Source organism: Lytechinus variegatus, chromosome 12, assembly GCF_018143015.1.
Source record: "Lytechinus variegatus isolate NC3 chromosome 12, Lvar_3.0, whole genome shotgun sequence".
Classification (NCBI taxonomy): Eukaryota; Metazoa; Echinodermata; class Echinoidea; order Temnopleuroida; family Toxopneustidae; genus Lytechinus; species Lytechinus variegatus.
Genome location: NC_054751.1, coordinates 22,993,780 through 23,008,994, shown reverse-complemented (window position 1 = coordinate 23,008,994; position 15,215 = coordinate 22,993,780). Strand labels below are relative to the sequence as shown.

The window sequence follows — 15,215 nt, the reverse complement described above, 5'->3', positions numbered from 1 at the left end:
CTTTTATTCTTTCAAATCAGTCTTGCGCGCGCCACTGCGGGCAACTGCAAGTGAGAGATACTGTCAATGGGGAGCAAAAATAGTCAGCTGCAAGTGGCACGCAAGACTTGCATGTAACAATGTGACAGGGCCTTATGTCTTCCAGAATCCATTTGCACATTTTTTTTAATACACAGATACTTTGATGGCCATTTTATCGCATACTATGCGAACTCATTTTGAAATAATTAACACAACTGGCAATAAAGACTGAATAAAATTAATTGGTGAATATCAATTTCTTGACTCTAAATCCTTGTTAAAGATTTCACAACTGGCAAAAAAGATTGAATAAAATGAATTGATGGAATATCAATTTCTTGACTCTAAAGCTGTGTTAAAGATTTCACAACTGGCAATAAAGACTGAATAAAATGATTTGGTGGAATATCAATTTCTTGACTCTTTAAGTTGTGTTAAAGATTTCACAACTGGCAATAAAGATTGAATAAAATTATTGTGTGAATATTTATTTCTTGACTCGAAGGCCCTTCAGCCCTGCCTGTGTTAGAACCTGAAGGCGGAGACCTCTTACAGATGAAGACCCCCTCACCAGGCCAAGTACTTGATGGGAGGGCCAAGAGGAGAGCAGCTGCTAACCAGAGGGCTAGTACTAGCCCTGACAATACGGCAGCTAGCAAGAATGTTGACAGCTTACTGGCATTCTCTCCAAATAATGATCTAGATGCAGAGGTAGGCCTTGGATTGATGTGGCTGGGTTAGGTCAATATATCAATATTTCTTTTATAGTGGTAATAATAAAATCCTATGGGTTGAAATCGTTGACATCAATAGGTGGATGATAGAAGTACAAGACCCTCTTTTTAGGCCATTGGAAACAATAAAATTACTCTAAAAGATCATGCTCATTCCTCACTTTTTTCTATTGCGTAAATTTGTGTGTACATGGCACATCTGTATGATACATGGAGTGCTTTACATATTGGTATTGTGTCATGGAGTACTTTTCCTTTGCCTCAAAGGTTTTACGTGTGTGCATCGGCACAGAATTGCGTGTGTGCGTGCCAGCTCCATCCAGCTTATGAATATCAATAATTGAAATTCTAAATATAGATTTATTAATTCGTGATAGACCTGATAATAGTATGAATTGAAATGTACAGGGGATTAAGATTTGTAGCATTTTCACAAGAATCTAGAGATAATATCTGTTATCTAGAAAACTTCACTTATTTCTATAATGGACACCATGAAAATATGTTTTAAACTTGTGAAGCAAATACTCAGTTTGAAAAATATCTGAAAATATGTGCAATGTGTGAAAAGAAAAAGAGTAAAGATGTTTCAGAGGAGACAATTCTGCATGTCCTTATCTATCAAAAAAATGTCCAGTGGAGGGGGGGGGGCTGAATTACTCTACTCAAAGTGTTTGAAGGCTATTTCGTGGTACGCATGTGGCTAGAGAAATTTTCTTGAGTTTTTTCATTATCAATGGCACTGTTCTTTGCATATGGTATATGATCCATGTATTTAAGTATATTTTATATACACGTATACACACAATTTTATGTTCATTACCAGTACATGTATTGTCATAAAACTGCCATAGAATGATACTGACATTTGATGGTATATATCAATCCACAATTTTCTACATGTAAATATTTACAAAATATATATTTAAGGTCTGTGCATGTTCAAAATCTTTACCACCTGACATACTAAAGCACTACTTTAATGGGGTTCTTGTTGGTTAATGTGTCTATCTAAATATTTGCTTAATTTAAATTCATGTTTTTATTTCGTGTTTAGGATGCAGTTGATAGTGCTAACTCCAGCACAGATATTCCCCCCTCGGTACCTCAGGCAGTCACAAGCAGTGATGAAGGCATTGTACAGGTAAGGAAGAGATCATGATTATTGTGATGGTGATGGTGAGGATAGTTTGTAAAAGGTGATTGTGATGGTGATAGACATGGTGGGGATAATAATGATGATGATGATGATACTGATGATGATGGCAGTGATGATGAGGATGAGGAGGAGGATGATGATGATGATAGTGATGATGACAATGGTGAGATGACTGCTGACAATAATTAAGAAGATGATAATTATGTAACCAAGAGATGGATTGATTCCCATTTACTAAGTTGTATCATATATTTCTCTTCCATAGTACCTCTTTGCTATGATGTGTTATCATTTTTTCTCTCTCTAGCTCTTGCGATATTCTCAGTCTGATATGGATGCTGCAGTATTACAAGCAGCTAGGTCAGCAACAGTTGAAGCACAGAGGGTGGTAAGTATATTAATCACCTTGTTCAATTTCTTATATTTTTAAATAAGTCATGATTTTGGAACAAATTACAAAGAACCCCCCCCCCCCTTCAATAATAATAAATAAAGTGGAAATTATTATATTAACAGTTCTAGCTTTTTCTCCCATTTGCCCTTCTTATTCTATTCGCTCCAGACTCTATCTGTTTATAAATCCATCTTCAGGCTTTCTTTTATCAATCTGTGTTCAGTCCTTCTTCCTCACTCCTGAATATTATGTGAATTAATATTTGAAACAAAATATATTAACAAATGAACAAGAGATTGGTTATCATTATTTTCTTTAGTCATTGAAAAAAAAATTATGAAGATATAGCTATAAATTTTATGACATGATGAGATCAAAACTGGTGTTTTATTTTCATGGCAGGCTGAAGAGAAATACAAGGAGTATGAAAAGAAGTCCCAAGCAAGTAATGAGAAAATCAAAGAAATCACCAAAGCTAAGGAGACATTGGAAAAATCCAGTGCAGATATGAGGTAAGAAGAGAGGAGAAATTATATTTTTGTGAAATTCATGCTGAATATTCGGATTGCCTTGAGTGGAATGCGAAGAAATATTGTACGACCTGAAGAACAATATTGGATGAGTTGTAGACCAATTCTAATATTATTATTATTGTTTAGCAGGGGCGGATCCAGGATTTTGAAATAGGGGGGGCGCCAGCGGCGAGGGAGCGAAGCGATACCCCCCTCCCACGGCAAGGACTTTTTCAAAAAATCATGTCCAAAAGTCGTATTTTGAGAGCACCTTTAAAAGAAAAATGCACACTTAAATCACTAACTTGATGAATAAAAGACACATACTGACTCATTTAGGAGCTGGTTTCCAGTCACACACCGTATAAGCGGTCATTCAAAACATACATTTGGCAAAGGCTCTTCACTTGCTTGCATCGTGTGAAACGTCAAATTTAAATGATACGAAACTGAGACTTGTATTCGATAACTTCCGAATAATCCATTCTGTTTATTGTCATTTGTGTATTTACATTGTGTGTTTCAAACGAGAATTGTTTAGTCGTATGGCAACATGCATAAAATTTGGTTCTTTTTTCCCCAAAATGCACAGTAAATTGTTACAAACTACAGAAAAAACGACATCATCTTCTGGTAATCAACCTTTTCCCTCGTATTATTTTCAAATCATCTTCAATAATCCAGTCATTCTGCACAACCTCAAAGTAATATAATGCTTCTTAAGGGGATTCTCATCATTTTTATTGTTTACGTTTTCGATTTTGCTGGCAATTTTTTTTTAAAGATATATTGTAATCAGCAAACCTATAGATTATCAAACATAAAAAATGGCGTAAGGGGGGGGGGGGTTAATGTCACAATTTCTACTTTTTAACAATACACAATGTGTCCTCGGGACGTTTTTCCCCAGCACGAAAGTATTTTTATTCTCCCCTCCAACCCCCACCCCACCCCCCCCCCCCGTCACATAAAATCTTCGCTCCCTACGCTGACATATAGCTGCCTATACACAGCAAACGCGGAGTGGGGTCGACTGGTGATTGAGAATATACAATTATGCTCCTTGATAATTCGTTGGAATGATTGCTTCGGCGAAACTTAGTTGGGGCGCCCTGGATAATATGCCTCTGAATCTACCAGAAAGTGTAAAAGTTAGTTTACATTAAATGCAAATATGTCTGACCTATACATTTCAGTGAAAACGTACATGACCAAGGCAGAATGATAATGCTGCGCAAGTGACGCCCGATATAGGGCTTCATCTTTGAGTGAAGAATAATCTCGGGGATAGACATTATCATTCACATCGTTGACACTTTCTCTCGCGATCTGTTACTTACGATTTACATGTATTTGCCATAAACACGGACAAACGCATGTTACAAAAAACACAAAATTTCGGGAAAAAATTATATCCAATCCAACATCTTCACACTGGTCACTGCACTGCAACTCCCGATTACAAGTGGTGCAACTTTCCAACCAATCGACTTGCGCGCCCTGGTATTCCGGAATTTACATATTGCAATACAGTATGACAGAGGTGCATTTGTGCGAACACAAAGGCCATGAGCGTAAGTTAAAATATAGTTTTGACTAGATCTAGCCCTTGAAATTGACTACATTGTACCAATCCAGTAAATATAACCATCCAAAAAAAAAAAAAAAAATAGGGGGGGCGCGCGCCCGGGGCGCCCCCCTCTGGATCCGCCACTGTTTAGATACCCCCACAAAGCTAAACATCAAGTAATGAAGCAAAACAAAAATTGTTTGTAGTAACCATCATGTTAATGGCACTTCTGTAAATCATGAGCATGGTGCCTGAGTATTGTCATTAAAAAAAAAAAGAAATCAAGATGCGCTGGCATATAGTGCTAGCGCATATGAATTCAATAAAATTGACACTCCTTTACCACACCTAGCAACTAATACGCAATGCAATTTCATTGTGATGTAACAATAGCTTCATGTGCACATTTATCAACCAATGATAAGCTTGTGGGAGGGGCAAAATGTTCATTTCGTCTAATATTTTCAATATTAGATGGTTTTCATGGGCATGCACGTTAAAAATGAGTTTTAATATTTTGTCTCTTTGAGACAACTTTGTCAGGCATAAAAAAACATCTGCACCTCTAAAACCCTACATCTAAATAATAATACATACTATTGGTCTTGCTCTCGTCCCTGAACAACCTCGAACCAGAAGTATTACAAAACCGTACCAATCAATAAAGTTGAATCTGCATATGGAGTTTGTTCCTGTTATTCAATCCCTTTGGATAACAGAACTCTGGAGCTGTTGTCACTAGCTTCTTGTAGGAAGGATCAATGTGGTTATTTGTCAGTTTAACTCAGATTTAAATTTAATTTGTACATAGCCGACTTGGAGGCTGATTGGCTGGAAAATGTGGCATGACAGGGTTTTATACAATATTGTTTGAAAATATTTTATGCGGAAAAAGCTCACCATACTGAATAAATAATTGAATATACTACATAGGGAGTTTGTTCCTGTGTATTGTTAAGTATCATGTTTTTAAATGACATTTGATGTATTCCTATGGGAAGACTTCACTTTTAAGTAGTAGTAGTAGTGGTGATGGTGGTGGTGATGGTGGTGGTGATGGTGGTAGTAGTGGTAGTAGTAGTAGTGGTGGTAGTAGTGGTAGTAGTGGTGGTAGTGGTGGTGGTGGTAGTAGTGGTAGTAGTAGTAGTAGTGGTAGTGGTAGTGGTAGTGGTACTGGTGGTAGTATGGGTAGTAGTGGTGGTGGTGGTAGTTGTGGTAGTAGTAGTAGCAGCAGCAGCAGTTGTTTTTAATCCCGTTTATTCGGGGGGATAGCTGGATTCACCTCACACTCACAGAAATCTCCACTTTATACCATTTGGTTCATTGAGCTTCTTCAACCCAACCCTCCTACTTTCCATTACTTGCTTATTCCATATGTTCTTTGATCTCCCCCTTCCCCTCTGACCATCGGTAGTTAATGTTGAATTTTGATAGTCTCTGAATTTTTATCAGTTAAATGATCTAGATTTGTCATAATGTTATCATATTTTCATGTCGTAATTTGTTTGCTTTTCGTCATCTTCCAGGGCATTGATCATTGAATATGAGAAATCTATTCAACAACTAATGGGTAAGATATGCATTGACTCTCTTTTATTAAACAATTTGTAATGTTGCTCTTTTCCAAAAAGTATGTATACCCTATTCAAATAAATATTTCCCTAAACCATAACCGAACGTCTGATGAAATCTTGGCGTCTTTTCTATAAACAATACTCTTTCTGCAACATAAAAACAACTTGTTGGCTAGAAGCAGTATTGTATATGCATTGTATTTTTTTTCCATGAAATCATCTTTTAGAGTAATTTTGAGTGTGACATGCTCGTACATAATGTTGAATCAGACTTCAAAATCTAGACTTTTTTTGCTTGGTGATTTTTTTATGATGAAATGCTGTCTTTGGATGTTTCAGCGGATGTGTCACAGGCCAAGTCATCATCAGATGACACAGCATCACAGTTACAGAAAGAAAAGGACCAAGCCCTCGAGGACCTTGCTTCAGTTGAGAGTGCCTTCAGTGATCTACACAGGAGATATGAAAAGTTAAAACAAACGCTTGACGGCTATAGAAAGGTATGTTGTTTTTATAGCTTTCAAAAGATACAGTATTGAATCGCCATTGAATAAAACAGAGAAGTGAACTTAATCTGCTAATTAGTATTTTTTTTACTTAATTTTCATAGTCCCTACGTTTCTGTCATCAATCTGTAATATTGTGAATATTTTGAGATTCGTTTCTTTTTGTAAATTCATATGTGATGTTGAAACTAGAGTGCATTTCTAGTATTTCTTTGTCCTCTCCCAATCTACATACATGTACATGTATTTATTGTTTGTGTGTTTCTTGTTTTTTCTGCTTTCATTTTTGAAGAGCCTCTGTTGTAAGATTGGGATATTACTTGATAAATTATTTAAACAAATGCCTCATTTTTTTTTATCCAAATTAATTTTCTATACAACACCTGTGTCCATTTTTTTTCCTGTTTTCAGTTGATAAAAAGCCTTCATTGGTGTAATCAGAAAAAAAAATGAATTTCAAATTTTCAGAAATCTTGACTAAACTTGCCTATCATGTAGCAACATTAATGATTAATATTTATTGCTTTAAAATTATTCCTTTTTAACCACTATATGCTATATTGTATCTCTGGAAAGACACAGTCCTCTTTCATCCAATAAAACAATTGTGTCAATTCAAATATGTGTTACCATTTATATCAAGGTGCAAGTTTTGTGCAGCATTTCATGAAACAAATACTCAGTGATTTTTTTGGCTATTGCTGTAAGCTTACTGTGTTCTCTTTGTGTCTGTTTGGCTTAAAGTGAATTAGTCGGGGAAATCACTATTTGCTGCATGAAGCGCTCCCCAATCGAACACCGTATTATTATTATTATTATTTTAATCTCACTTATATCTTTTGCGAATGTAGCATTTCCTGTCTGCTTGACCTTTGAACTTAGTGATTTTTTTGTTCCTAGAACGAAGAGACATTAAAGAAACATGTGACAGAATACCAAGCGAAGGTCAAGAAACAAGAGCAGAGATACCAGACGCTGAAGTCACATGCAGAAGAGAAGATTGAAAAGTAAGTCCAATATGACTATTTCAGTAGAGGTGTTGCAGTCGAGAGATTGTGACCCAAGGAACAGGGTTCAAATCCTGCAGCAGCACCAATGTCCTGCTTCTGTGATGTACTCGTCAACGTCCTTTTGGGAACCAAATGAGGAGAATCAGAGAGTGTGCATTCTTTAGTATTCAGACTTTGTTTGTTGAAGCATGGTTCATTAAGGCCGTGTTTATGCTTCCACTTTTCAGGCCAGAATCAGTATTTCCAAACGTGATTAGTCCAAAACACGGTTGCGTCCATGCTTACTTTCATGTAAACGCTGTTTCAAAACGCCGATCGTAAACTCACAAAAAGGTGCGTTTGTAAACATCGTTTGACCAGAATCAGGCTTTCTGGAGAAGTAAAAACAGAACCACGATCGTAAACATGTTTAAATGACATCATTTGGTACATGCTTCCGGTGAGATGAAAATCCGCGGGAAAATACAGTCGTATTGCTCCATGTTATCTCTACGTAATAACAACAATCAGAAAAAAACTTTCGAAAAAATGCGCACCCAATTTGACCTCGCTTTACGATGCGAAGCCAGCTGGAGATCATGATTTGCTCTGAAAAGTTAAGCATAAACAGCACTCCCAGAACCATGTTTACGATCGGCGTTTTGAATCGACGTTTGAAATCACTGATTCTGTCCTCGCAATGGAAGCATAAACACACCCTAAGTTACTTGAAGTTTGAATTGTCTGGATTGGTCTTCTAGATATTGAGGAAGTGAGTTTTAGTCCTTGACAATGCATGGAATATGTAAGAGTCTTTTAAATAGTTCTTGATCAGTGTTTGCCTTTGGAAAGACACTGATCTAGATTTGATGTGGCATAGTGGATCAGTCACCAGAATGTAAATCACAAGCTTTGGGTTTGACTCCGGCCCTGGCACCAACATCCCTTGGCAAGGCGTTAATCTACATTTGGTACACTTGACACAGTCGAGGTAAATATGTAACTGGTAGGAATGTATTCATTGAAATATTGAAGCACCTTAATGGAAGCTATGCTGAAACCAGGATATGTGATTGATGGTAAGTCAACTATAGGTCTTGCATGTGTTCAGTCGTTTTATTTACTTCCTGTAAAGGGTATAAATTGGCAATTCTGATGGTTTTAGTTAAAGACATGCAATATACACTAACATAATCCACACCTTAGTATATATATTCTTTATCATCCTATGTTTGTTATCTCCTTGATATTTCTTCTACAGAGCCAATGAACAAATCGCCAAAGTCACGAAGAGTTACCAATCTGAGATTGCTGGTCTCCAGGCAAGCTTGAAGAGAGAACAGATGAATGTAGAGGGACTGGAAAAAAATATTCAACAAAAGGTTAGATTAAGCTCAAAACTCACTTCTAGGTTTTAAGGAAAGGTGATTTTCTTGAGGGAAAATGAAATAGCATGTAAAGGTGTGAAGGTTTTGAATTTTGAAAAATAACAGAAATTGTCATCATTGATTATTGTTACATGTGCAGCCATAAAACTGAATGGGACTGTTTTGTTCTTGCTATGATCAACCTTTGCAAAGAACATCCCTTCAGTTGCAGATATATTCCTACAAAGCACTTGCAAACTGTTGGAATTTATTTACTAGTATTTAGAAACCATGACCATGAAAAAAAAATATCCCTTCAATTTGAGAGATTTTGCTTATCTTTAAAGGGGAATCCAACTCAAATAAAAACTTGTTTTTATAAGGAAAAGAAAAATCAGACAAGTTGAAAGGTGAAAGTTTGAACAATATTGGACAAACAACAAGAAAGTTATGAATTTTTAAAAGTTCTAAATATTGGTAATCACTATACCCATGAAGACTTCAAATTGGCCGCACTTGGGATGTCATAGTGATGTAAGGCAAGGACTACTCTTCCATGTACTCCAATGCATATTATGGCTAAAATGTAATTTTCTCCAAAAGTTTTATTTCAAATTCTATTTTTCTTCCATGAGGACGTAAAACAATATACTACCTGGGTTATATTTAGATTACTGCCCCAGGAGAATGGATACTTGGGAGAAAACCACAAATCTCTGATAATAAAGTTCATGGCCTATGGGAAAGTTGTCCTTGCCCTTTGTCATAATTTACTAACCCAGTTGCCAATTTGAAATGTATATAGTATTAGTGATCTCAATTTTAAAGCAGCTATAACTTTCTTATTGCTTGTCCGATTTCTTTCAAACTTTCACCGTTCTGTCTAGTTTATTTTTCTCCTTCCCAACACAACATTTTATGGCCAAGGCTGGATTCCCCTTTAAAAGCACTTGCAAACTGTAGAAATCTATTTTTTATCACTTCTCAAAACAATAAAAAAAGGTTCCTTTGATATTGAAATAGTTATCACCTGAAGTTGATATCTGCATGAGCTGTTCTGAGCAGAGAATATTAAAATAACTGAATATAAATATCTTATAAAACCAAATGCTTTGCATAATCTGGTTGGAAAAAAATTGCTTTAATTTAGATTATTTGACTTATGGAAGGTTGTCTTTGACTTAACTGTATAGTTGCAATTATGGATATGATAATGGAAGAATACACATTTCTATTAACACCTTTTCTAAAGAGACTCGAAGCATGTTTATATACATCAGAATTAGTGCATTTTCCCCATGAACAAAACTATTGCAATGTCTACTTCTCTTGCAGACCAAACAAGTTGGAGAACTGACGAATATCTGTGATGAACTCATCTCGAAAATGGGAAGCAGTAGTCAATGAGAATAATTTGAGTGCGAGGGCAGATTCCTGGGGACGGTTTCATGAAAGCTATCAGCACTGACAAGCTTATCAGCCAATGAAATGCAAGGAAAGATGTCATATCTGACAACTTGTCAGATGACAACTGTTGATGATATAACTCTGTCCTGATCCAGCTGGAACAAAAGCTACCATCGATCTGTCTTGAACACTAATCTTGTGCAACATATAGTACTTGTGTATCATATGGAGATCACATCCTCACACAGAAACAGACTGTCGGAAGCTCATGAGGAGTATACACATTTGTTTTATACATCGACTGGTTGTATAATAAATATATATATATTATTGTGTGAATTATGGAACCATGTGGAGGACTTAGTGAATACCTGGATATGCTGTGATGCCATGGTCTTGGAATTATCTGAAAACGGTATACAATAGAAGATCAACTTTGCGAGTTGCGGGTACTATAGATTTATGCCCAGCGTGGCATTCATTTTCGTGTATGAATATGCACTATAATTCTGATCATATGTACTCTTTTTACAATGGAAATAAATTATGAGACAAACAATTGCCAGACCTTGCACTACTTCATGATAGTATTTGTAGTGTGACAGTCTTCATGTCACCGAATGTAAGCCACATTTATTGAGGTTAGTGATAATGAAGAAATATTAAAATCTACATTATTGCTATTTTTGTTGTTTTGGGATATATTTTATTCCTTAGGGCTGTTTTCAATAGTAGGTGAGAATGGGGGTACACTTACTTTTGATTTGGAGATTGTGCTGTCATATTCATTTTGATGAAATGGGAGGCTGTTGCACTTATCGTCCACTTGTTGCACCCCAGGGGCCTTTTGCATAAAACTTTTGCCACAAAAATCTCTGGCAAGCAAAATTATGCGACTGACACTTAACACATTGAAAAACTCTGGCAAAAAAATGTCAGAATTTTTCTTTTATGCAATAGGCACCAGGTAGTTTAGTAATGACCACTTTGTGATATAAAAAAAAATTCATGTTGATTACAGCTGTTTGACAGTTTGATATAATCATCTCAAAATCTGAATGAAAAACCATGATTTTTATTTGATAATTAAATTGATTTTTGATTCTTATAAATGATTTGGCCAGTCATTCATAATATTGTGTGTATTTCGAAATTGATTTAATAATTGATATATTGTGTTGTAGGTATATCATACATTCACAGTAATTTATTTTTACATAATCTGCACATACCTGTATAGACAAATAACAAATTTATAAATGTATTGACTGTATATTGTCTGTATATGTAACAGGTATATGCTTGATGTAACCACTGTTGTGTAACATGTAATTTTTATATTGTTTGATGTCCTTTTTTCGATTCAGGGTTGTAAATGGTATTAACTGTGAGAAAAAATGAATATATAATTGCCCAATACGCTCCCAGACCCTGATAATATGCTATGATGAGTTCTAAGAGAGACCTATCCATAATGGAACGTTGTGGCCCGGTGAATTAGTCTTCTGACTTTGAAACAGGGTCATGGGTTCGAATCCCAGCCATGGCGTAATTTCCTTCAGCAAGAAAATTATCTCATTTTGCTGCACTCAACCCAGGTGAGGTAAATGGGTACCCGGTAGGAAAAATTTCCTTGGATGCTTTGAGCGCCTAGGCAGCCCAGCTAAAGCCAGGGTAATAATAATAGCAGGGCCCACTGGGAGAAAAGTTTTAGCAAGTGAAGTGGCTTACCTGGGTAAATATACCTATATTATAATCAAGCCAATATTTTTTTTAATTTCTCATGCTTAACATAAAGCACCTATCACATGAAACTGTACTGTGATCTGTGTAATTCTCAAGACTCCATTGTTAACAAGCAATATGCAGAAGTCCATTTCCTCAATCATCAATTGAGTGTTTGAGCATTGATAGAAATTGACCAGAAGTATATATTTTTTTAGGAGGGAGGGGGAGGGAGCTTGCTAACCTATGTACAAGTGCTGACTACAGGGCTCTCACTCGTGCAGGTGACTAGCAGGGCTCCAAACGTCCTTTTTGGACCCTTTGTTGCACCTTGCTGGTTTTTCTTGTATTAATGAGAGCTGCGGCTGACTAGATATAATCTTTTCAGGTTTCTTGGAGATTCGTTATACAATTCAATGTCCTTGTAAAGCTATCAGATAACTTTCAATTCCACTAGTTGTGTAGAATGGTTTCTTTTTAGAAAAGTCAATTGTTGTATTGTGCAGTTTGGACCATATCCTTGGCAGTAAGAAAAAGGGTAGTTAGAGTATTGTGGGTATCTTGATATTTGGAGAGTCCTTTGTTTGGATCTAGGTAACACGAGAATATTTTAAAAAGGCACTCCTTTACTACTTAATAAAAATGAAATTCCACCATGGCTATAGTTGGTTGGGTTGGGATATTTTAACAATGTTTCCCTTTGTAAAAATATGTTTCAGATTGTTATGCTAGATGAATTGTGATTTTGATCGTTGTTCAGTGCTTTACTAGGTATGTCTAGCTGGCAGCCATATTTCACCATCGATTATAGTTGAACTGGTGTCAACTTGCTATATTGTCCAATTTGGTGTGATGTTCAATGTAAGATTTCAAAGTGCTTTTGTGGTGATATTACTGCTAATGCCTTCTTTATTTTCTGTTGAGAGAAAAATATAATTTATTTTCAAATGTCAGTTTTACTTTCAGAGCTGGATTGATGTAATGGTCAGGATTGTATAGTTGTTACCTCAAAGACATCATATTTTGTACATCATGTATTTTAAAAGTTGTCTTTGATAGCATTCACAACCAGTTTGCAGAGTCTATTTTGTTCTGTTGGAATAATGTCATATATGTACTTTTGATTTGATTTGCAAATTGATATGTGCATCAATATCATATAGGTCTCATGAAAAAAGTTTGGTCTCACTTTATCCCATGACGATACAGTGAAAGGAAATTCAAGCCAATCCAATAAAGTTGAAGTGCTGTTGAACCCTGTCGCCACAGTATTTTCCATAACGGCTGTGTTACTTTAGTTGTACAGGTAAATTTTAGTGCAACAGGACCCATCCTCACAAGTAGGGTCAGATGTAGACTTTTGACGGGCCCAACATTGTGCCAAGCTATATGGCCCATTAAATGGTTTATCTGGATCCACTACTGCACACAGGTATCAATACTTCCCTTTTTGTTATCTTGTCTTTCTACATATGCACACTAAAATTATTACATGTGTGGAGTTCCTGAAATCACAAGTTTGTAGTGATTATTCATAAGGTCAGGTGCATTATGTCAATTTTAGAATGTATTGCTTTGCTAGGAAGCTCTTTTCTAAAAATAAAAAAATAAGTTTGTAGACATATCGAAGTGACAAAAATTTAGTATAGAGGATAAGTAAAAAGGTTTCATTCACTCTCATTTTTATCATCTTCATTTTATTATTGTCTTGATCATATCCTTAAGCCCGGTTGACACTTACACGCATTGTGGTTCCCACATAGTTTGCGCATGGGTGCGTGGCAGTGCATCAAATGCATGCCAATATTTTCAAGATGTTGAAATTTGGGCACGCATTACAAATTCATTAACTATTCATAAACTGCACAATAAAGCTGTGCCGCTGCCAGGTGTTGAAATAGAAATTTTGTCGGGCAATAAATAGTAGGTACACCCCCGGGTGGTTGTGGCGCGCACTACATGACTAGTTCACAACAGGGCACTCATACTTTGCACATAGGCTAAGCATGCTTCGCGCATAGTTCGCAAATAATATGCATAAAATTCTGTGTAGACACTGTAGATTGAGAAATATTTGTACAGTCTTCAGCAGCCTTTTTGATTTACTTTGCTTGTAAATATGGCGTGTACATTGACCATTTGGCAGAGTGTTTCATTGCAATTGAATGTACTAAAGTTTGTTCATAAATTGGAATATAATAATAATCTATCTCAATGCATATTTTGTTTTGCTGGACATTTTGTCCTGTGTATATTTTCCTCTTTTATTTCCCCATTTTTTTTCATCACTCACTATTTTGAGCTTCCGTTGAGATTTATGTTACAAAGTTTTCTTTGTACAAAAATGACAAAGATAACTTGTCTATTAAATTTATTGTTGAAAATCTTAAATTTCTGTAAATTCATTTGTGGCATTGATGGTGTGGTGGTGATGGCAATAATGATGATGTGGAGAAGGATGATGATGGTGGTGATGATGATGATGGTGATGATGATGGTGGTGGTGGTGATGATGATGGCGGCAATGGTAGGAGTGGTGGAAATGGCAAATGGCCAATTCGTCTACTACCAACTCGTCCACTCACCACATTGTCTATTTTCAATAGTCTAATGCCATTCTGTCCAACATTTTGTCTAACCAACCAATTGATCCAATAACCATTTGGTCCAATCAACACTTCATCTAATAACCATTTTGTCAATGATCATTTCGTCTCCTAACCAGTTAGTCCATTATCCATATCATTTTCATTCATTTTGCACAATCAACTCTTAGTCAAATTAGACCAAAGGGTATGTGGACTAAATGGCTATTGGACCAACTGGTTTTTAGATGAAGTGGTGAATAGACGAATTGACAATTAGACCGTGTGGATAGTAGACAAACTGATGGTAGACCTAATGACAGTAGACGAGTTGGCAATTTGACAAATTGGAAATGGACCATGGATATGGTGGTGGGTAATTGTTTTTTCTCCATTCGAAACACAAATTTTACTTCACTCTTTTACTTTAATTCTGCTGAATCAATTCAATACTCACTCTCCTGTGGTATGGCATCTTTCAGTGTATAAGCTCCAACTGAAACTTGGGAGCCTTTTCCTCCTCATCACCTATCTTCAGCTTGGACATTGCATTTCATCAGAATCTTTGGGTTTTCAAGGCACTGTCTCCAAAAAAACAACTAAAAATAGCATTGAAATGAGTATTTGTATTTTTCTTGTGGACACGAAGGAGGGAGGTAGACCTGTGTGATG

At 36.1% G+C, this 15,215-nt stretch overlaps 1 protein-coding gene across 4 annotated transcripts in view; it reads left to right on the top strand.

Annotated features, from left to right (window-relative positions):
- The window catches only part of LOC121424840 (transforming acidic coiled-coil-containing protein 3-like), a 52,787-nt gene extending 41,679 nt beyond the window's left edge, over positions 1 to 11,108 (top strand). For all 4 annotated transcript variants that reach the window (XM_041620644.1, XM_041620641.1, XM_041620642.1 and 1 more), the window contains 9 exons: positions 527 to 732; positions 1,813 to 1,899; positions 2,222 to 2,302; positions 2,711 to 2,820; positions 5,917 to 5,960; positions 6,304 to 6,464; positions 7,371 to 7,477; positions 8,721 to 8,841; positions 10,162 to 11,108. In XM_041620644.1, the coding sequence (XP_041476578.1) occupies positions 527 to 732; positions 1,813 to 1,899; positions 2,222 to 2,302; positions 2,711 to 2,820; positions 5,917 to 5,960; positions 6,304 to 6,464; positions 7,371 to 7,477; positions 8,721 to 8,841; positions 10,162 to 10,233 (989 nt within the window). In that variant the 3' untranslated portion in view covers positions 10,234 to 11,108. The remainder of the gene's footprint in view (positions 1 to 526; positions 733 to 1,812; positions 1,900 to 2,221; positions 2,303 to 2,710; positions 2,821 to 5,916; positions 5,961 to 6,303; positions 6,465 to 7,370; positions 7,478 to 8,720; positions 8,842 to 10,161) is intronic.
- Positions 11,109 to 15,215: the final 4,107 nt, after the last annotated feature.